Source organism: Raphanus sativus, chromosome 6 (assembly GCF_000801105.2).
Source record: "Raphanus sativus cultivar WK10039 chromosome 6, ASM80110v3, whole genome shotgun sequence".
NCBI lineage: Eukaryota > Viridiplantae > Streptophyta > Magnoliopsida > Brassicales > Brassicaceae > Raphanus > Raphanus sativus.
Genome location: NC_079516.1, coordinates 13,703,498 through 13,727,251, shown reverse-complemented (window position 1 = coordinate 13,727,251; position 23,754 = coordinate 13,703,498). Strand labels below are relative to the sequence as shown.

The window sequence follows — 23,754 nt, the reverse complement described above, 5'->3', positions numbered from 1 at the left end:
CGTATTCAATTTCTATGCTTATGTGTGTGTTTTGTAGGAGGATGCTCATGCCACAGAACCTATCATTCGAAATTGGGTATGAGTAACTCTGCCTTATGGTTACATTTTTTTTCAGAACCAAAATTATTCATTCTTGCTATTATTGTTGAGTTTAATTTGGTTTGGTATTGCAGACTATGCATGCCTGCAGAAACATTATCGTCGGTGCTCAAAGGGGAGTAGTTTTACATAAACGAGCTAATGAATTAACAAATGTTGAGTTGCATGAAGGCAAGATTCAGAGTTCTTGCATGTCTAATCTTCGCAAGAGATAGACACAGACCCGTTGGTAATTAGTGTCTGTTTTCTTTTTTAATATCATCTACTTGAAAATAAAACCAAGAAAACATTTTGTTGTGTGCCTACTAAATGAAGCAGATGCTGGAAGAGTTCAGTTTCACACTGCAATGTCAAGAGGAATCTCACGGTTGATTTGACGGTACAAGGTCGCTAAGGTCTCTTACTTCTCTGCCTAGTACTCCGCCTACTGGGCCTGCTACACTTATGACTGCAAAAAAGAAAGTGTTGAGAAAGCAGAGGTTCTCAATGGAGAACAGATTCTAGATGACAATAGAAGTAAATCAGGTCCGTACGCATCTGAAAACCATTTATCTTATTCTCACGACTTGGTATGCTAAAATGATGTGAAAATCCAGTTAGGAAACCCGCTCCAGGTGGCTGATCCATACATTGGAGTGATTAAAAAGAAGAAAATACTCAGTTGGTTTGGAGCAGAAGCCAGAGATCATTGCTCACTTGTGTTTCATCAAGTGTTCTGGGGTAAAGATTCATTTACATGAATGAGTTTCCTTTTGACCCGTTTTATGACTTTTTTGTTTTTTTTTTGGTTTATTCAGAGCCGATGAACAGTATCTTGCACTCAAAGGCGCTGGAATCAAAACGGGTGACCATATGCAAGTTTACATCCCTGATGTCAAGTGGCTGAAATCACTGAGTGATGTATCTTCGCAGCTTAGAGACATCGTGTCCAAACCGAATAAACAGCAAGTTGTTGGAGGTTTTGTTTTCGCTGATAGTGGACGTGGTGACTCCTTCTTTGGTCGTCCAAACGCAGACAGCTCGCCCGTTTTGGAGAACTTCCCGGAGTTGCGGTTTTGGTGGTGTATTCTGTGACGGTGAGATCGGAAGAGGCTTTTTCGTGGAGGAGAGGAAGAAACTAGCAGTCGGAGATGTCTTCATGTTGTTAGTTCTGTGTATCTTATTGTCTCGTATGCATGTTCTTAATCCTAACATGTCTCGTTTACAAGTGATTAGATTGTAAGTGATGATGACAGAGGCTGAGGTTCTCTTCTCTATTATGCATGTACTGTGGGGAGGGTTAGTTAGCTGCATTTTTTTACGTTGAATAAAGATTATTAATGTTTCAAAAAAATGGTTTACTGAATTGCTAACTTTTTTTTTTGAAAGAATGTTAAATTGTATTCCTCAGAAAAAGCCTTTCTACAAAATGTTTTTGCTACCCATGATTAAACTGGAAAATCTATACAAACTGAATTTGATAAGAAAGCTAATCAAACTCTAGTTGCAAACCAGAGTTGCAAAACATCTTCCATCCTTTCATTCTCTTGGATTTCAATAACTCAGCTTATTTCTTATTTCCTTATCTGTCATTTTCTTTCCACCTCCACAGACAACAATTTCTCACTATGTTTACTCTATACGTTCTCGCCAGACTCCATACATCACTGCTTGAAAAGCATAGCGAAGACAGAATTGCTAATGTTTTAGTGAATTACTAATTTTTTGAATAAAGATAATTAATGGTGAGTGGGTTGCTAATTTGCCAAGTTTTATTTAGGTACTTATCAATTCATTCACATTATTATTGCGTGTTTTTTAATTGCCTTCTCTCATTGTTAACGTTTGAATATATATAATAAACATTTATTATGCCTTTTTATTACTAAATAAGGATATGGCTAAAACAAATTCTTAGCATATTTAAGCCAACAAAATACTGCTTTTAACCTCATAAATGATATATAAAAACCTTACCATCTAAGACTATATCTTTTTCAAAAAAAGATTAAAAATCTATGACTATATCTTTGGTTTAGTTTTATAAATTTAATTTTGTTTCAGGCTATATAGTTATACTTACATTTTAACATAATTTCACATTTGCATTTTATCTTACCTTTTTAAGCTTTATTTATTTTTAAATCATAAGAACAAATTATGGTGTAACTTTATTTTTAAATTTACAGATTTCTACTAATTTTTGCCAGTCGTAATTAGTTTTTCTTTCTCTAAAAAGTACAACAAACAAAACGTTTTTTTAAGTTATAAATTATTATACATCTATCTTATTAAAACAGGAACATTACAACTTCTTCTAGGTGGATTTTTAAAAGTGGACCTAACTATTTAAATTAAATGTCTCATTCTTTATATATATTACGTACCATAGTCATAATTTTGCATTGATGTATTTTTCTTAAATACAATTCTTCTTTTTGTCCATATTCCATATATGATTTTTACATTTATTACATGTCGATTTAAATAAGATATTATACTAAGAATACTAAAAAAATTATTCGTTCTATAATACCTTATACATTCATTTTAATTGATCAGTATATTTTCATTGGCCATATTAATTTTTAGTAGTGAATAACATTAGGTTAGATAAGTCATAGACACACACATAAAGATATGACTATCTTATAACTACGTTGGCCCTAATCTACTTTCTAAAACAAATACACACATAGCTTCATATATTGTATAGAATATAGTAATATTGTATAGTATTATACTTATACAAATAATACTAAAAACAAACAAATGAATATAATATATATCGAAAATGCTTTGAACCATTACACACAAAATATATTAGACCTCAGAGATACAAATTCGCTTTGAAATTACGTAATAATTATTTTAAAAAATTAAATTTCGTAATGTACAAAAACATAAGTTTTATATAAAATTTTGTGTTACAATAAAAAGACACAACTCGTGCTTGCAAAATGTTATTTTTACATACGAAAGACAGTTTTGATATTGTTCTTTAAACACAAAATTGAATTATACAAACTCGATACGTACATAAAACTAAACAATATAGAATACACATTTTAAAATATAAACCGTGCGGGTGTGCATAGTTATATATAATATATAAATATATTATGTTACACATATTTTCATATAAATATATCCCCCAATATAAGTTTTGTATGATAAATGTTGAAATACAAAATATATAGCACTATATATTTTAAATAATACAGAAAAAATCTACTTTTACGTTATTATAAAATTTAAAATCAAATTTAGTAATTAACACATTGCTTACTTAAGTACATTAGTAGTACATTGTTATTTATCAAAATTTTATATTAATACACATTGGCGATCATGTATACATTTAGTAAAAACAAGATAAAAAAAATGACTCCGCTCGGTCGAGCGGGTGATGATCTAGTTTTTATTATTTAGGCAGTAGGATCTATAAACTAAAAATCATCCATAATATTAAATCAACTAGAAAATTTTAGGTAGACTTAACTACTACTTAGATTAACTTTAATTATAATTTTTAAAACACAAGAATAATTTTTATTTATTTTAAGTAGTTTTAATATACTACTCCCTCCGTTTCATATTAAGTGTCGTTTTAGAGGAATTTTTTTTTCGTTGCAAAATAGTGTCGTTTTAGAGTTTCAATGCAAAATTTATTAACTTTATTCTCCATTCTATTTTTCTATTGGTGAATTATTATCGTAATGATGCTTTTATATTAAAATATGCAAAACTAAATGCTTTTTTAATCCGTGTGCACAAGTAAAACGGTAAACGAACTTTAATGAAACAGAGGGAGTATTAATTATTTACGCAGCTTCACCTATTCCAGACCAAGACTTTTGTCTAACACAATTTTTTTCTTAAATCACATTCTTAATTTTGTGTCTCACAAGCATAAGTTTAAAACTTATGATTGATGATTACTAAGAGCTTTTAAATTATTGAGGATATTCATAGTCAAAAGATAGATATAAGTTCGTATTTTGCCAAACAAAATAAAACTAAAACATAAAATTCTTATAGCTAGAGAGTAGAGAATACTCTACAAATCTAGAGTGCCAGCACAATTGTCCTTGAGAAGAGGTGGAAAGAATTGGATTCAGTGGAAACATGTGAGGCCAACAATTTGCGTCTAAAGTTGAGAATGCTTTGCAACATGCTGCTTCAACATTTTCAAATTTTTCTGAAGAAAATTGACTTAGAGATTTCAAGTACACATCCTCGACACTGAAGAGAGACACCAACATTTTATCAGATTAACAGGTGAATCAGGGGTAAAAAATCCAGGAATCGTCAGTGGCATCTGGAGTTGGGCTTCACCTTGAGTGACAGCACAAAGGATTACGGCTAAGATCACTGGAGACAATAAATTTTCTACCCATCTTTCTTACTAGTTAGATATCTTTTCGTTTTTGGTTTAGATTTTGATGTTTAGATGGTTTCGGTATAGGGAGAAACCTAGTCTTTATAGATCAGGAAGTAAAGAATTTGTTTAATAAGTAGAAGAGTAACATATAAATAATAATTTGGTTTCCAAATGTACTCACAATCCATTTAAGGTTTCAATCAGGTTTCAATGTATTAAATATTCCCACATTAAGCTGAGTTGAAACTGTAAATCGAGTGTGTTCTTGATGAAGTTTTGAAACGGGGAGATGTGAAAGTTATGAAAGTATTGGCCCACTTACATTTTATAACCTTATTCCGGTATATATTGATTTTAGTCTCAACATTCAATTAAGCAATTATGAAAACAATGGCTCTCGCACCTAGTTTTAGCTCTAGTCAGTTTTTATAAGAAATATACTAGTAAGATGAATATATTCAGTAAAAATACATTTTGGCCAAAAATGGGAATCGAGTTGGTCAGCGACAATTTTCTCCTCAAGAAACACACGACTTATATGCCCCCAAGAAAGTTAATTACTAATACCTTGAGCTTGCAATATTAATTTAACCTCCTGGATTCATTTAATCAAATCATTTCATTATATGCCTAAAAAGATACAACCAAAGATCACATTGTCTGTATGACTGCATGCATTTGATTAAAGCATTTTGGCCGTGACAAGAGGGATTATGTAAGGAGAATTACAGTGGTCTAATTTTTATACTCATCAGCATTTACATGACATGTTTACATGTACCAAAACATCGTGTTACCTAGTATACTTATATAGCTAAAAGACCAGTAAACTTGACTGATTATGATGCTCTAAGACCATCATTATTGGGAAGCCCTTAAGGGTGAAGGGGAGATGACGAGAGAGAAAAGCAGGGAAAAGTCTTTAAATAAGTGCTGTCCTTAAGACTGCTCTTAAGTTTTATGACCAAAAAAAAAAAAAAAAAAATTAAAGCTAAGGGCTTTTGTATAGTGCCCTCCAATACAAAACTTATATAATGAGAAACATAACTTTAATTTTTTTTATATGCACATGACTAAATTTAGATTAAAACGTGGTTAGATAAAAAATAGTAAAATTAGCACCGTGTGTGCATAACGGTAAAGATCTGAAAAAAGGCTGTGAAGTAAGATAGCCATGTGGGGTGTTGCAGAGCTGAGAAGACATTTAGGGTTTTTAGGGTGATGGGAAGGTGAATTTACCACTTCTTGCTTACTGTGCCCACCTCAGAGAATCTCAGACCCTCTCTTTCCCTCTCTCTTTTTTTTTCAAGTCTAGTCTCCCTTTTGTGTTATAGCTTATAATATTTATAGTAAATATATAAACATGCATGTAATAAAGACTAAATGGCTATGAAGACCACGGTAGATATCTATACGACTATAATCCAAGTTAGGATGGCTTTTGCGGAATATCTAATGGTTCAATTGTCTTAACTCTCTCTTCATTTTTCTACTGATAATTAATGAATCTTAAGTCAACATGATTAGATAGGTGACTATGTGTATTAGAAACTCTCTCTCTCTGTGTTTCTTACAGTGTATGATATCATTGGGAGATTATAGACTAACCTTTTACCTCCATAATGAAAAAAATAAACATTTTATATAACGAATACAGTTTAATATCACTCAAACTATATAATTATCATATTTTCAGTTAAAGAAGTAAAACACTAGATTTGATGAACTTAAACAATATGTTAATAGAAACCTAATACACTGGAAATTAAATTTAGGGAAGATGATGAACTTAAACAATACGTTAATAACTTAATAGAAACCTAATACATAGTCATAGAAGAAGAAACAAATACCTAGAATTAGAAACATACATATAAAAATACCGCACAGCTGATATGGAGAAGAAGAAGAAAACAGAAAGAAGACATATATTCGGTTTAAGGAGAGTCGAAGTTAAGAGAATAGCTAAGAGGATCATAGTTGAACTGGTCTGCTTCTTATTCTTGTCTCTTGGTGATCTCATCTTCTTAACCTTCGCTTTGATTCTCCACAAAATGCTTCTTATCAGCTTCTTCTTTTTCTTCCCAAGCTCCATGCATCCCATATTTTCTTCTTCTTTTCTGGAGGGGTCGCCCAAAGATAGGATAGAGAGAGCTGCAAAGTGAAAAGAGTGTAAATAAAGTCAACGTGAAGGAGGACGACTACTTATAAAAAGCAGTATCTATCTTTGTTGTACCAAGAGGGAGAATTGATGTTGACCTCTCGCTTATTTATTTATTTATTTACACTTTATGATTATTACATCCATTCTTCAGAGAATCACATGCATACTATAAGACTATACAGTTTCATCAGGCATTGAATTACAGGTGGGAGCTAATATTTGACATATATAAGACTGTTCACCAGACGTAAGTTTAATGCCACAAAACATTACGTTACTTACATGCATCTCAAGTCCATGGGGAATAATTTACATCCTAGCCAAAATTTGAATTGATGGTTGTATTTTCTTCTTTTCGTATTGTGTTTAAGTTCATACAAATTGTTTAAACTAGCTAGAATATTTTGCTCAATAAAATTGAGATAAAGAAAAAGTAGGATCCAAGAAGAGAATCTAAATCTACAAAAGAGACAAACGAAAGTGAACGACTTTGGTTTGGGAATAAAAGAGGAGGATACGAAGAGGTGTAGAAGGGTAAGTTGTACAGCAAAAGCCATTAGTCATGTATGGTCGTTGTCTCTTAACGTAACGCAGAGCAGAGGTTTGCTACTTCACAGTCAATTTCTCCTTTTTTTTTAAAAAACTCGTTTTATTATATCAGAAAACAATTGTGTTGTATTTTCTTATGTTCATACAAAGGAATAGTTTTGTTTTTATTAGGTAGTTGATGACAATACCGTTACATGGTTTTGGCAATTTCATTTTCTCAAGTAATCTCCAGTCGGTTGGTTTATTGCAGTTTTTAGAGAATGCCCTTTTTCCAAGTTTTGTTTTTATTATGTCTTAATTTAGTCTTTTCTTTCTTCTTCCTCTTCTTTAAATGTTTTACATTTGGTTTGGCATCTATCAGCTATGAGCTACCCTAAGTTAAGTTAAGGTTAAGAACTTTCTTCAGAGTGAAACTTGAAACAATTTTACTTATATATTCAAGATTTAAATTGGAATCCTTCTTGCTCGGTAAAAACGGTTGAATATGAATTTGATGTGTTCGAAAATATACAGATGGTAAGTTATCTGGAAATGTTGATTATAAAAATCATGATTAGTTGCAATTAAAAGTGTGGCGAAATCGGCTACAAAAACGATGAATTTGTTAATAACAATGTTTAACATGATAAATCTATAAGTATAAACTTTAATTATCTACTGAGTTGATGTATGTTTGTGAAATATTCCTAAGCGAAATCCTCTCTATTTATAGGAGAAAGTTGACTATATGTTCTTTGTTCCTTTGTTGACTTAGTTTTTGTTCAACCCCATTTCTTCTTATTTCTGGGCCGAATTCACTAACTTAATGGGCCTTAATGGAGCATCTCACAAAATTAATAACGCAGAACATGAGATTGAAGATCGAAGATGAGACCCAAGAAACGGGAAAACGGCCATTTCATACCCAACATATCGCGATATGTTTAATTCATACCTGACTTATATGGCCGTGCCAAAACATACCTGAATTTATATGGCTGTGCCAAAACATACCCAACTTATTTTTTTGGAAAATTATATACCAGTCACCACATCAGCTGCCATGTCATCTATTTTTGCTCGCGTGGATGTAACGTCAGCTAATTTTTTTTTTGTTATAAAAATAAATTTTTAGAAAATAAAATTTTTATTTTATATTATTTAGTAAAATTAACAAAAAAGTAATTAATTAATTAAATTCAAATCTTATATAAGAGATTTCGATTATATCAAAAACCGTTCTTATAAGAGTTATATATGTATTTTAATGATTTAAATCCAATGCAAGTGTTGAAGACATGTTATTCTTGATTAATCATAGTTGTGTTAATCTAAATTTTTAAATGTAAATAATATATCCATGATTAATAAAGCGTAAAAATGAATCATGTTACGCTTTATTAATCATGGGTATGTTATTTACATTTAATCTAATCTTTTCAAATGTAAATAACATACCCATGATTAGAAAAGCGTAAAAATAAATTATGTTACGTTTTATTAATCAAGGGTAAAAATAAATCATATTACGCTTTATTAATTATGGGTATGTTATTTACATTATAAATTTTAGATTAACACAATCATAATTAATCAAGAGTAACGCGTCTGCAAACTAGCATTAGATTTGAATCATTACAATACATATATAACTCTTATTAGGACGTTTTTTTGTATAGGATCAAAATATTTACGAATATATCTCTTATATAAGATTTAAATTTAATTAATTAATTTTTATTAATTTTACTAAATAATAAAAAATTATAAAATTTTATTTTTATAACAAATTTATTTAGTTTTTTAATAATTTATATACATGGCACATTTGCCAGCAAAATTAGCTGACGTTGCATCCACGCAAACAAAAATAGATGACAAGGCAGCTGATGTGGCGACTACTATATGATTTTGCCAAAAAAATATAAGTCGGGTATGTTTTGGCACATCCATATATATTTAGGTATATTTTGGCACGGTCATATAAGTCGGGTATGAATTGAACATATTGCGATATGTTAGGTATGAAATGACTGTTTTCCCGAAAAACCACTAAAAATTATGTTGATGTGTTAATAATAATAGCAGAACACTGAACATGTATCTTTAGCTGAAACTCTAGGTAGTATTCATATAAGAATAATAGTTAGAAGACCAACCCATATGGCTTCTCTCTCTTTGTGTCCCTCTCTCTACACACACAAAGGTTAGAGCAAATCAGAGATTTCTGCTTCCCCAACGCAAAGACAAAGCTAAGAGTGTACAAGGAGAAACAACTAACTCGGGGGATGATCTAGCCTTCCAAACTCTTATGGTTAACTTTGTAAAGAATCAGCTTTAGACTCCCCTTGGAAACAAATCCACATTAGAAAAAAAAAAGCAGAGCGTTGGGCAATGAACATGTAATCAACAATAAAAACGGTACAATTTTCACTCCACCCCACCCCACTGGATGAGACAACATATTACTTTCTCGACGATTTTAGTCTCAAGTCCAAACTCAAATCTAGTAGAATCATTGTTATCCCCAAAAACCCTGAATCTACTACTACCCTTGCCGTCGTGATTAAGATCCAACATCTTCTACATTTCTAGCTAGACTCAGTTGCAAACTCCAAATCTTGTAGACTAAGACGATGAAGTCTATACATGTATCAAGATCAAACATTTTCTACATTTTAAATGATGCCTAGCTAGTCTGAATTGCAAACTTCCCACAAGTTGGAACTTGATCTTGACAAGGAAGAGTTTAAAACAATCACAAACTAAATTCCGCTTATGAACTATATCAAAGATCCAACTTTCGTCTCTTCCAATCCAAGCAACTCTAAGAAATCAGTAACGAGATTAAGGGAATAGATGAATCAATGATAACAAATGGGAGAGGTGAAGAGCTGATTATGTATATGATTGCTAAAGGTATACATACACATACATCAGTATATTCTCAGTACATACAAATCATTCTCCACTCCCAAGTTTTTCAGTAAAACAAAAGAACAACAGAGAGTGAGAGAAAGAAACAATGTTGCCTTTTGTTGTTTTTCATCATCATGGTTCGATGAACTCGAACTCGTCTTCCTTGAGATGAGCGACGAACTTAACAGGACCACGACCTTCAACCTCTTTGAAGAACTCGACCCTGTAAGGAAGATTAGCTGATATTCTTTTCCCTTTCCACACGGCGACGTAGTCCTTGAGCTTACCTTCCATCCCTTCCAAATCAATCTCCGGGACGCGGTTCACGTGGTAAACCTTCAGCGGCGCAGTCACTCTGACCAAAGATCCCACCTTTCCTTTCGCTTCGATCTCTTCTTCCGAAAGCTCGGCCTCCTCTGCGTTCACTGACACAGCTACGTCGCATCGAACCGTCATCGTGGAAGCTCTTCTCGAGCTGGTTCGTTTGATTCGAGATTGAGAGGCGAGAGGCGAGACGATGCAAGATTTGAGCCCGTGTGAGGACGGAGGGAGAACGGCGGCGGAGAAGGCCGGTGACAAAGCGATGGGGCTACTCATACCTGAGTGCCGCCGAGAGAGGAGAATATGTGTGTTTGGTAGAAGATTTGGGAAAGTGGAATCAATCTGTCGGAAAAAATAAACAACTGTTTCGTTTTCTCTGTTCTGTAATAAAAGTGATACACTAATAAAAAGGTTTAGGAAATTAAATGGATAAGAGTGAATACTAAGACACACGTGTCCTTTGAAAAAGACAATGCGATAATTTCACGGGATCAGGAACGTGCGGCTGATAGGAATGCTGCTGCAGAATATAAAGTGTAACGATGATATTTTCTCATGTACAAGTGTTTAGTGGCTTGGGCATTAAGATGTGAGATCACTCACTACCAATGTGTATGATAAAAGGCATCTACAAGTAGTATACATTATAACCAAACCGGTTGACAAATTCAAGCGAAACACACGAACCATTGTCGGATAACCCATGTTTTATGGTACATATCTATATATATATTTCAAAACACACACGAAGAAAAGGATAAAAGAATACACAAAAGGTTTAGGGGTTTAGGGAACTTATGGATTACAAAAGGGAAGGATGGTACTTATTCCTCTTTTCACAGAGCTATTGACGCCGCCGACCAGATCAAAAACAACACCCCAAAAAAAAGAAACCTACAGACACCACCTGGACTCTTCTCTTTCCATCCACATAATTTGATGAGATTTTAATATAACTACTAATGTCGTTCAGGAGCATTACCGATCAATCTGCATTGTTCCGGTAGCATCGTCGATATCACTTCTCCATTCAATGCAAACAGCTCTCCGTCTATACCACAACTATCATGCGTCTGCTTTCCCGCCTTTATCTTCACCGACTTCACCTGATTCAATTTTTTCAATTGCATTTTGATCAAACCACACTCTCGTCGAGGCTTTAACACTAGCACAAGGAAGAAAAAAGAGTTACCTTTACACACTCTACGTATGGAAGCGAGAGGTGTCGACCGGTTTGCAGAAGGATAAAAAACCTAATCAACCTCATTCTTCCACACCCGTGAACCAATAGCATGTCCATTGTACCATCGTCATGTTCTGAATTGGGTGCCACGACTTGGGAGCTTTGCACGGTCCGACAAGCGTGGTTACACACCATGATCCCAAGGAAATGTCCTTTTCTAGCAATCCATTTATTTTCGAACCTCGGTGTCATGCTTTGATTCCGCAGTCCTGTCTCTATATCCTCCGGAGGACCTGGCAGCTCGATCGAGTTCTCTAAATCCCAAGCATATGGTTCACTGTCCCATTTGGGCCCCGCGTCCCAGATCGGACCCGGGTCGGATACAGTAGATGAAATATCTCCTCTGTCGTGAGCGCCGGTGTTTCCCCATGAACTTCTAGTTGGAGGAGGATCCTGCACGGATGTTAACCCCATCCATCCTTTATCCGTTCTTGACTTTGACCTTGTCCTTGGCCAGCTAGGAGTTGTTGACTGTCCTTGAGGATGAATAACCTCTGGCTCAGCTGCGATATCTCTTCTGCCGGAGGACATGCGCTTCATTTTAGGATCTATTCCACGAACATATTCAGATGGCTCGGCGCTGGCATGTGTGCTGCTACATGTGTCTAGTTCGCCTGCGCTTGGGGACATTATAGAGTCGAGACTTGATAAACTAGAGGCTCTAGGCAATCCTTCTCTGCTTGATCTCCTCATTACATCCGTGTAGAGATCTTGCATATCAACAACTTCCCTTTCAAGTCTGGTTTTGCCTTCTGGGTCCTCTTTTTGCGCCGGAAGATATTCCACTTCGTAGCTGTACTTTGGCAAACACATGAACTTGAGAAATCCAGCTACTAAATAACGCATAGGACCAAAGCGTTTTTGATATTTCTCGGAGAGCTCCAGAACTGCAAATAACCAATCACAGAACAGTTTAAAACCCATGCAGTTTAGGTATAGCAAGCGAAGGGGACGAATATTATAAACATGAAAGTACTGGTATAGCTCAAATACGAAATAGCATCCATAGCTCAAACTCATACATCAAACACAAGAGGGAACCGTAAATGAAATGGACATAAATTTCTAGCATTTTGCACGAGTTCAGTGTTTAAAAAATAAACTAGAATAATAAGGAAGATAAAAAAGTTATCCTCCAAAATGCATGCAAGATACAGTTGCAGACACAGGAATGAACAAAGAAGCTAGATATACATAACCGGAACTGATAACACCTGAAAAACTGTTCATTAATGGAAGCTCTAACAAGACAACGGACACAGATATTCCCACTCACCATCGCTAACAAAACCATAGTAGGAGACGGTCATCCCAAAGTGTATCACACCCGTGTGAATCCATTCAACAGCAAAAACATCAGTAGCTGTTAGGCCACCCTAAACCAAAAAAAAAATTCCTTTGTGCTGAGAAAAGTAAATGAAGCAGAGGACAAAGAATGATGCTGGCCGGAAAACAAAATAAGGGGCCAACAGGATATTAGATCCAAGTACCTTCACAATAGAGAGTGCTGCAGAAATAGGATCTCTAACACCAAGCACAGTCCAAACTAATGAGTTATCAGATCCAGCAGGAACAATTCCAATTGGGATGGAAACTCCTTCTTTCTGATTGCTTCGAGTAAGCAGACCATTAAGAACCTGCAACATTGGAAAGAGGCAGACAATGAGATGAAAGTTCCATCCAAAGTAGGAGAGGTTAACATCAAGCTGTATTTTCCATGCATCTTAATCTACATAGAGACTTCTACATTGAAGGACAAATCAACAGTGAAAATTCTCATGTGTTTCGAGTAAGTAATTCCCTATAAGATGCATCCCAAAGTTCTGCAGCACTCTGTTGTGAGAGTGTTACTAAACTCTTAAAATGATTCAGCATGCTTGCGAATGGCGTGAGCACGCACGCTGAAACAAACCAGTAAAGTTCCGTTTCAATACAAAATTGTTTCAGAAGCACGGCACTTGGGCAAGTAACAAAGCAGATAGGAAAAATCAGTTTGGTATAACATGAACAGCAATTCTCGAGCTTAACTCCTAAAGAAAATATAAAACCAATGAGCATATTTTAGAAAAGCTAACTTTCACACCTCATTGATGATTCCGTCACCTCCAACACAAATGATACCTGCATGAATTATCAAGATCTCATAAGTAATAATAAAAATTTAAGATGAAGATACAGATATTAGAAGCTGATATGTGTAAATCATATCATTCAGTGATGGACCAAGCATAGGTACCGTCTGAGCATAAACTAATGTCGACAGTTGAAGCCAGCTCTCTCGCATGACCCGCTTTATTTGTTTTGACAACCTCCATCTTAATCCCGGCCAGCTGTTAAGAGTTCACAAAATCACACACAAGATAAACAAAAAAAAAAGCAATTATTTTACGAAAGTTCCATAATCTATCATGATGTAGACTAAAGCTACAACATCCAAATAAAAAAAAAAGATGGACAAGGATACCTTAAAAATTGGCTCCACTACATCGTTGAAAACTTTGATAGATCGTCCATGCCCTGACCTAGGGTTCAATACGACAAGCATCTTAGGTGCACTCTTACACCTGAAGACCAACTCAGGAGGAGTATCAATAGGGACCGAAAACAATTCAGACGAACCCTGTTTCTTCTTAGAGACTAAAGGATGCGGCAAACAGTTGATAAAACACTGCTGATCAGCAAAACTAGCCACCCACTGAACAGCTTCCTCCACACTAGGTGCAACAAAACGGAAATCTTTACGGCTTCTCTTCGGTTTCGTGAAGCAACCTTTACCAACAGGATAAGCATGCACGGTGAAATGCTTGAGACCGACATTGTACGTCAACTGTCAAAAAAAAATAGCATAGATAAGTTTCTTGACTCTGTAAGTGTACTACTCCAGGATTTCAAGAAAAAAAGAAAAAAACTATACCGAGACAACATCATCAAGCTGTAGCACGTTAGAGGCCCAAACCAAAGCTCTCCTAGTAAGCCTTGCATCAACTGATTTCTTGTTAAACACGTCAGCGGCATCATCTTTCCCTCTCTTATCCAACAAAAGCTTCCCTGAGTAAACAAGACTACCTAACAAATCAGACTTCTCATCTCCTCCTCCTCCACCTATATCAATCCGATGCTCATCAGCTTTTGCTTTCACCTCTGGCGAAGACGCCTTAACCTTCTTGCCGCCACGCTTCTCTGGGAACACGACGGGGGAAGACTGCTGAGATCCTCCCGTGGCTATCTGAGAGCAGAGTCCTAAGCGTCTGAGTGACTGTTGTTGTCCCTGAGGGACGGATACTTTTAAAGAAGGAGTCCGATTCACGCCACCACTCTTCTGCATATCCGTGAAAGCTAAATCGGAACGATTCCAGAGATGATTCAAAGCAACGAAACCATTCCTAAAATCCTAATCGGATCCGATTACGCGATTTCGAAGCTTTCCTTCCCTATAAGAAGATTCGCACCAAGGATCGATTTAGCATTTCGATGAATGAATCTGGAAACTAATCGTCGCTTAACCAAAAGAGAGAGAGAGAGAGAGCGAAGCTGCTTATTAGCTATTTCGTCGTTACCTTGAGTCTCTCTTGGCGGAGAAGTGATGAAACGACGGCGGATCGGAGGATCTGAGAAGAAGGCGATGATGGAGGAGATGAGTCGAGTCTTTTTGATTCAGATTTTGGATAATGACTCCACAGCCGAAACAGAAACCTTGTGGCCTCCTCCTTCCTTCCTCCTTTCGGATTTATTTCCACTACGTATATTTTATTTTATTTTATTTTGTTCATTTCGCTATTTTTCTATACTTTATCCACCCATTTTTTTATCCTCTTCATTTCTGTTTCTGCAAAATAAATCTTAATATTCCCATTACTAATTTTAATTCAAGTATATAATGTTTTCATTTCCAGTTGTTAGATTTGAGCTAACTATATATTAATTTGATTCAATTAGTTACTGTAAATATTTGTGATAGGGGGAGGACCATTTATTCTGTTAGACATACTATCATCCTATCCTTTTGAAAGCCATTTGCTGATGTATTTATTTATATTTTTATAAAAACACGAGACATAACACAACTAATATTTTAATTAAAAAAACCTATAAAACTAATAAGTGAGTCAACCACCGATAATACAAAATTTAGAAAAAGAAATACATGATAATGGATATTGGTGATGAACTACTGTGGTTTGAGTTTACCATGTCTTCATTACTAGATCCCTTCGAATATGCTGAATATGTATATTAACAAACAAATGAACAAACACAATTTAGTTTAAAAAACAAAAAAAAACAAACCCAATCCTTAACAATATTGGTTTTAGATTAGCTGTCGAGATATTTACTAGCTTAATTAAAACTAATTAACTTTTGAGAAACGACGATTTTATTTCAGTTGATGGCGTAGCTAGTATATAATAACTTTATGATTAATCAAAAGGACGATTAGAGAAGGATTAGTGGAAGAATTTGGTAGACGGAAGATGGTTCTTATCAAGGGGAACCATTCCCATAAAGATGTCATAAAATAATCAAAAGTAAAAAAGTTATATATACGTTCAACGTAGAGTTCGACCAGAAGAAAAAAAAAGAAATCAACCATAAGTGAGAATCAAATTCTCTCGTGACCCACATGGACTACAACTATTCTCTTTATGACCTCATGTATATTTTATTTTATTTTAATTTAAATTTAAATAAAAAAGTAGATAAAATAACTAAATAACCTAAACATTTCAAGATATTTACGCATGCATACCATTCCTGTCTTACCCATAACCCGACCCGATGTTTAACCCTAATTCTTCTTCTTTCTTTTCTCCTTTCTCTCCTCTGATGTTTCTTTCACTTCTTTACTTTGAAATAAAATCAAAAAATTTCTTCAATAATTTACTGATTTTCTCTTTTCTATCTCAAACTGATCAACCTATAATCATATTTAATCAATTTTATCTTATTCAAGATCAAATTTCATCTTTTATGTATGAAGTCATGATAACGAAGAACGCAGAGTAATACTAGTACCACTAGTACAACTCTAACTAGTACAATTAGTACGACTATAACTAGTACAACTAGTAACACTCAAACTAATACAACTAGTTCAACTATAACTGGTACAACTAAAACTAGTATGACTGGAACAACTAGTACACATAAAATATATTAATATGAATAGTTTGATTTTTGTTTTCAGCATATGAATGATGCTATCAATAGAATGATGTAGAACCAATGAGACATGTTGGTCTAATTTTTTCTCACTTGCATTTGTCAAATTACATAAATAGTTTTTTTTTTCAATAATATTTGATTTAGATAATGATTTATTTACAAGTTGTATTAGTTATACTAGTTGTACCATTTCTGGAAAAAATGCATCTTCATTTTTTTGCTCTTAAAACCCAAAAAGTTGATGCGGAGCCAGAAAAATTGCAGTAAAAGAACATTTAAAAGAGTATACTGCAAAGATGATGTAAAATTATTAAAAAATTGAAAAAGATGCATAAGCATTCATGTTTGGTGTCTGAACTACGACAATAATAATTCAAGTGGTACAACTAGTTTAGATACGAAAATAGTATTATTAGTTTGATTGTGTTAGCACTTGAGTTGTGTTGTTTTAACATTGAGTATTAATTTTCTCCTCTCAATATAAATTTTCTTATATAGATATGAAATAAGATAAAAGATAGACCAATTATAAACACATATACAAGAAGAATATGGTGACACTTGCATTTGTTTGTTGTATTTCCATCGAGAGAAAGAAAGCATATAAGACACAAAATTATAAAAAATGGATCATGTATGACTGATATAATTGGTACATATAATACAACAAAGAGGAAAAATGGATCATGTATGAGTGATATAGTTGGCTATGAAGTTCAAAACCGTAGTTGTACCACGTGAAAATTATAAATGCATCAATTGTACCATTTTTTATGTGTTCGTATAAAAGTATGTTGTTCCAAAATAATGTGGCTAAACAAGTAAATCAACATTAAAGTATAAATCAACATTAAAGTATAAACTAGACTATATAAAATTATGTGATAGTGTAATTTTTTTTAACAAAATTGTCAAAAATTCTGTAATTTGTTTTAATAAAATTGTCAAAAATTCCAAAAAAACTAAGAGAAAGCTTTCCCACCACTTACCAATTAAGATATTAGCCTATTGTTACAAACAGAATATCCATTTGTTTTTTTCAATTTTTAAAATGACAAAAGTTTTACCAGTTTTACTAGTAATATAATTTTGAATAAAATAGAAAGTTACACCATTTTTATACAAGTATCTCATGAATTAAATACATCTTAGCATTTACTTTTAATCATTTAAATTATTATTTTTGTTAAAATATATCATGTGTATGTTTTTCATAAATGCGGAAATTGGTAAAAATAGTTAGGATGTACCATTCTAAAGATCTTCCAACTTGTCTAGTCGGTGGTTAAATATAATTTTAAAAATTTTTAATTGAAGAAGTTGTATTAACTAAAACATAAAAAACCTAAAGAAAACATGACAAACTTATTAATAATTAGTTATACCAGTATTTTAGTTGTACAATCTAATACATAGTTGTACGAAAATTTGAGTTGTACAAGTTTATTCATAGTTGTATTTTGGTAGAGAATTTGAATTGTGTAGTTGTACCATATTAAAAATATATATACCTCAGTTGTACAGCCTTTTTTCTTAAATGCATAGAACCACATACAAAGGAATCATTAGTTTTGCTAAAATATATTATGTGTAAGTTTTCCAAAAATATAGTGAACAAACTAGTAAACAAACCTTTAAAGTATAAGTTAGATCGAGGAAACTTATGTGATTGTCTAATAATTGCAATTTTTTTTGTAAAACTTCAAATAATTAGGATGGACCACTCTAAGGACATTCCAACTTGTATAATCTGTTGTTATTTAAAAAGAAAGCCAAATAGAATTTTAAAATGTTATATTTGAAGAAATTTTACCAGTTGTACCAGTATTTCATTCCTCGTGTATATAATGTAGTTGTACTAGTTACCCTAGTATTACATCATATAGTTATACTAGTTGTACCAATATTTTAGTTGTACAATCTGATACATAGTTGTACGAGAATTTGAATTGTACAAATTTGTTCATAGTTGTATTTTGGTAGAGAATTTGAATTGTGTAGTTGTACAGCATTAAAAATATATATACCTTAGTTGTACAATCTTTGAATTCTTAAATGCATAGAACCACATACAAATGAATCATTAGTTTTGCTAAGATATATTATGTGTAAGTTTTCCAAAAATATAGTGAACAAACTAGTAAACAAACCTTTAAAGTATAAGGTAGATCAAAGAAATTTATGTGATTGTCTAATAATTGCAAAAAAAATTGGTACAACTTCAGATAATTAGGATTGACCACTCTAAGGACATTCCAACTTGTATAGTCTGTTGTTATTTAATTATAGAAAGCCAAATAGAATTTTAAAATGTTATATTTGAAGAAGTTGTACCAGTATTTCATTCGTCGTGTATATAATGTAGTTGTACTAGTTGCCCTAGTATTACATCATATAGTTATACTAGTCGTACCAGTATAAATTAATAATGTTGGGAATTTGAAATTTTATTAATTTATAGAGATATTAATTTACAAAGTTTTCCTTATTTAGATTTCTTATTTTAAGATATTTTTATTTTTAAGATAAGAAAAATATTTGACTTCAGTGTATAGAAATTAATTGTTATTTTAAAAAAAATTAACATTTATATTAATTTTATTATATTATTTGGTGTATATAATATATATTGCATAAAATTAAAATGTGGTTTTAGAAAATAAAAATATAATTCCATTGTGAATATAAAACAAACAATGTAATAATAGATTCTTACTTATATAAAATATGTATATATATAAATTATTAATTTATAATTTTAATGAGATCATATATTTACATAGAATTTTCAAAAAATTACTATCTTATTATTTTCTTGATTTGTGTTAAATTTTGAACCGTTCCAAGTTGGAATCGGCAACATTTATTAACTTATAGAGATTATTAATTTATCGAGTAAATTTATAGAGATTCTATTGTAATTATTTAAAATTTATTTAGGTGTATATCTTGTATTTATGCATCCATTGACATATAATAGGGTTTGTAATGAAAAATTAAGAGAGCAAAAAAAAATCATCATATCTCACTATTTTGATTAATTTTAGTATTTGTTTTCAGTTTTAATCATTTTAGAATGCATTTACATGTAAATATTGCATTTGTTTGTTCATTTGCATTTGACAGGTTTAAAATGTACACTTGAGAAATTTGGGACGAAAACTTGAAGTTATTCATGCAAATTATAAAATCTGTGGCTGATTTGAAAATCATCAAAAGACAAGGGACCATCATGCAATTTTGAAGGGTCTGATCTTCTCAATTAAAATGTGTGGGACTAAATCAAGAGGACCAATCTGAAAATTTTAATAGTTGGGTCACATTCGTGAATAATCAAGAGTTTGAGGGCCTGTTTTGTAAATATTGAAGAAGTCTCCATTGGAGGAGATCGAGCTTGGCTTCAACACGGACGACGGACGAGGGGCTGAGCAGGTCGGGTTTCATGGACAGAGGATTCAGAGATCGCCACGGTGCCATATTTTCACGGGGTCCTTGTAGCCGGCGTGGGCTGAGCCACTTTCACGATGGTTCGATCGCGGAGGAGACGAAGTTGGAGGAGCTGGATCTGTCAAGAAAAGCAACGGAGGAAGCTATCATGATTATTACGACATGGCTCAACCATTAGGAACGAAGCGAGCTCGGATGGTAAAAGGGGAGGAAAATATTCGTCGACGACGATCGATTTTAGTTTTGTTTCAATTTTATTTTTAATTTATTTTATTTAGGATATAAACGTAAATCAATATTTTATGGATCATATAAATTGACTTGGGTTATAAGAGAATAAAGGAAGAGAGTTATGTCTTATTTGAGAACAATGTCCCATAAGTGATGCTTCATGTATAAGAATTGTTAAAAGAGCTAGAACTTCTACATTATAAAAACCATTATTGTTTTGGTATAGTTAAATAAACTCTCAAGTTACATATATATGCATAAATGATACAATTTCTGGATGGAATATTCATTGCAATTAGTTTACAAAAAAAAAAAATATTCATTGCAATTTCATAGTATATACTCTATAGTAAGACTAAGACGTGCAAAATGCGAAAATCCTTCGACCATCAAAATAAAATAAATCGGGTTTTAAAAAGGCCCAGGCCCAAGAACACTACGACAAATCTAGAAGCTTCATCTTCTTTTCAAGAATAACAAGGCCCAAGCCCAATAACACAACAACAAATCCGATTAAGAAAACAATAGATCGAATAAAAATCCAAAATGCCGCCAAAAAGAAACTGATTCATCTTCTTCACCACCCCAACTAGACTCCCCCAGTCACTGCCTTGCGTCACTCGCCACTTCTCTCTCTCTCTCTCTCCGTCCTCCTTAAACCCACCCCTACGGATCAAACATTCCACCTCAGCTCAACCTCTCCGTAAAACCCTTCTCCGAGGAAACAAACGTTTCCACGTCAATTTCTGAAATTAGGGTTTTAAAGTTCCAACCTTTATCATCATCAAAAAAAGTTACAACCTTTGAACTCTCACAGGGTATTATAACAACTCAAATGGAGGATCACAGCGAAGGCGAAACCTTTGAGCAGAAAGAGGCCGAGAAAACCCAAAAGTCTGGTCTTTGAAGGATGGGGTTCGAAGAATCTGATGAACTTTCTCGAATCACTCGGTAGAGACACCACCAGCAAGATCTCCGAGTACGATGTTACAGATATCGTGAGGAAGTACATTCGCGAGCTAACACATCCTCTGAAGACGACGAAGACAAAGAAGAAGAAGAAGACAAAGGTAGTAGCTTGCGATGAGAAGCTGAGTTTGCTTTTTGGGTGTCAGAAGGTTAACACAGCCAAGCTCTCTGATCTGGTAGCTAAGCATTACGTCGAGAATCAGGAGGATGGAGACTTTAATTATCTTTTGTACAGCTCCGAGGAGGAGGAGGATAAGAAGCAGAGATTGGCTTTGTTATGAGACAAGGTTGTGGAGAGGCCTAGAGGGAGTATAGCTGCCATAGTGAGTGATAACGTTAAGCTTTTGTATTTGAGGAAGAGTTTAGTTGAGGAGCTAGCGAAGACGTCTGAGACGTTTGAGGGTAAAGTGTTGGGAACTTTCGTGAGGATCAAGAATCCATGTCAGCTTGTTCAAGTGACTGGTAAACTTTTTTTTTTTTCATCTGAATCCTGTTTTGAGATTGAGTTTGATTCATTTGTGAATCTCTTTTTGTGTTTATCTTAGGTGTGAAGGAGTGGAATGAAATTGATGGTCACTTTCTGCAGGTTACAAACTATTGTGACTATCTAGAAGATGTTGCTTCCTCTTCCCTGTCAGATGAGGACTTCACTCAGGTGGTAAATCAAGTAACAGTTAGTTCCAGATTGCTATTTTCTACGTGCAAAAAACCTCTGTTTCCTTCCTGTGTTTTTGAGAACTGGCAATGGCCTTCTTACTAAACTGTTTTGTTAACTTTTTGGCAGGAGGAATGTGAAGAGTTGAATCAGAGAATGAAGAATGGGTCTGTGAAGAGACTTACAGTTGTAAGTTTCTTATTTTTTTTGATGTGAAGAAAGCTTGCTCTAGTAAAACTCTTATAGCTCAACTTGCTTACTCTAGTGCTTCTGATTTACTTTACTCCTCTAATCAAAAAAATTTCACCTTAATCATGAACAGGTGGATATGGAAGAAAAAGTTAGAAGTTTGCATGAAGATGTGATAAAACATGTATGTTTGCTAGCTTTGCTCTCTTTATTCGATATGATTTATTTCAAATAACATTACCTCATTCTATTAACTAAAACTCTAGACTTTGGTGGATGTGTTTTTAGTGGATTGCAAGAGAACTTGTGTTGTTAAAATGGAAAATCAATCAGGCCAGTGAAAAGGGATGGAAAAGAGAATATCCTTTTTCCTTTAAGGCATTACTAATAGTGTTGTTTATGTATATCTTTATGGTGAGACTCTTTTTCTATTTGTTTGTTGTCTTGACTTCTTAGTACACTCTCTCAGTATCTGGACAGAAGGGAGCTTCTTAGCAATCCGGAAGAAAAGTCGAGGCTATTGCTTGAAGTTCCTGAAGTTATTGCACAAGAGCTTGAACCTGAACGTGTAGATGATGATGTGAAGGAGGAGGTGGAAGAGAGAGAACTTGTTGTTGCAGAGGAGCTTGAACCTGAACGTGTGGATGTTGATGTGAAGGTCGAAGATGAATTCATGGAAACAAACACTGAGGTATCCATTGAAACTCCCCAGCTCCCTGATGAAGAAGACCAACCGCCATGGAAGGCTTCTGCAGGTAAGTCCCATCATTTGGTGGATGATACTTAACATGAGCTGCATCAATGAAACATACTCGTCCTTGCTTTTGCTCAAACGTGTTCTGATTGAGGAGCTATTGATCAAGATTAAAGTGTCCTTACACACTAAAGCGATGAACTGAACACCATTTCGTTTGGCTAGCTAGATTGAACCATTACCTTCTGAACTTGTTTGTTTTCTACTTGAAGATGTGGTGGAGCAACATCATCACACAGAAGGAGGACTCTATCAATGTCCAACCTCAAGCTCAAGCTAAACCAAACCCACCAGAGATTATTGAACTAAGCGATGATGACGAAGAGGAGGACAATGAAAATGCAGCTTACCTACAGAAGTGTGATCCAGAGAAATGGGGGCGCCGTGTGAGGACGGAGGGAGAACGGCGGCGGAGAACGACGGTGACAAAGCGATGGGGCTACTCATACCTGAGTGCCGCTGAGAGAGGAGAATATGTGTGTTTGGTAGAAGATTTGGGAAAGTGGAATCAATCTGTCGGGAAAAATAAACAACTGTTTCGTTTTCTCTGCTGTTCTGTAATAAAAGCTATAAAAGTGATACACTAATAAAAAGGTTTAGGAAATTAAATGGATAAGAGTGAATACTTAGACACACGTGTCCCTCGAAAAAGACAATGCGATAAATTTCACGGGATCAGGAACGTGCGGCTGATAGGAATGCTGCTGCT

At 34.0% G+C, this 23,754-nt stretch overlaps 2 protein-coding genes and 2 pseudogenes across 2 annotated transcripts; 2 read left to right on the top strand and 2 right to left on the bottom strand.

Annotated features, from left to right (window-relative positions):
* The window catches only part of LOC130495565 (F-box/LRR-repeat protein At5g63520-like), a 1,561-nt pseudogene extending 197 nt beyond the window's left edge, over nt 1-1,364 (top strand).
* An 8,673-nt stretch (nt 1,365-10,037) lies between these two features.
* On the bottom strand, nt 10,038-10,788 carry LOC108812124 (ferredoxin-thioredoxin reductase subunit A1, chloroplastic). Its single transcript, XM_018584293.2, has one exon. It carries the CDS (start codon nt 10,668-10,670, stop codon nt 10,206-10,208), a length of 465 nt encoding a protein of 154 aa, XP_018439795.1. The 5' UTR covers nt 10,671-10,788; the 3' UTR covers nt 10,038-10,205.
* Nucleotides 10,789-11,009: 221 nt separating this feature from the next.
* On the bottom strand, nt 11,010-15,375 carry LOC108812123 (sphingoid long-chain bases kinase 1). The gene is made up of 9 exons (XM_056987745.1): nt 15,195-15,375; nt 14,552-15,068; nt 14,102-14,464; nt 13,874-13,967; nt 13,721-13,758; nt 13,128-13,274; nt 12,914-13,013; nt 11,587-12,524; nt 11,010-11,500 (listed from the first exon to the last, which is right to left on the bottom strand). Exons 2-9 carry the CDS (start codon nt 14,960-14,962, stop codon nt 11,354-11,356), a joined length of 2,238 nt encoding a protein of 745 aa, XP_056843725.1. The 5' UTR covers nt 14,963-15,068; nt 15,195-15,375; the 3' UTR covers nt 11,010-11,353.
* Nucleotides 15,376-21,305: 5,930 nt separating this feature from the next.
* On the top strand, nt 21,306-23,678 carry LOC108834807 (uncharacterized protein At5g08430-like; annotated as a pseudogene).
* The last annotated feature ends 76 nt before the right edge of the window (nt 23,679-23,754 follow it).

Excerpts from the sequence above, each read along its gene's own strand:
- LOC108812124 (XM_018584293.2), bottom strand. The coding sequence starts at position 10,670 with ATGAGTAGCCCCATCGCTTTGTCACCGGCCTTCTCCGCCGCCGTTCTC.
- LOC108812123 (XM_056987745.1), bottom strand. The coding sequence starts at position 14,962 with ATGCAGAAGAGTGGTGGCGTGAATCGGACTCCTTCTTTAAAAGTATCC. Across the intron at positions 13,759-13,873 it reads CATTAGTTTATGCTCAGACG|GTATCATTTGTGTTGGAGGT; the intron begins GTACCTATGCTT and ends TAATTCATGCAG. Across the intron at positions 13,275-13,720 it reads GTGACGGAATCATCAATGAG|GTTCTTAATGGTCTGCTTAC; the intron begins GTGTGAAAGTTA and ends CCAATGTTGCAG.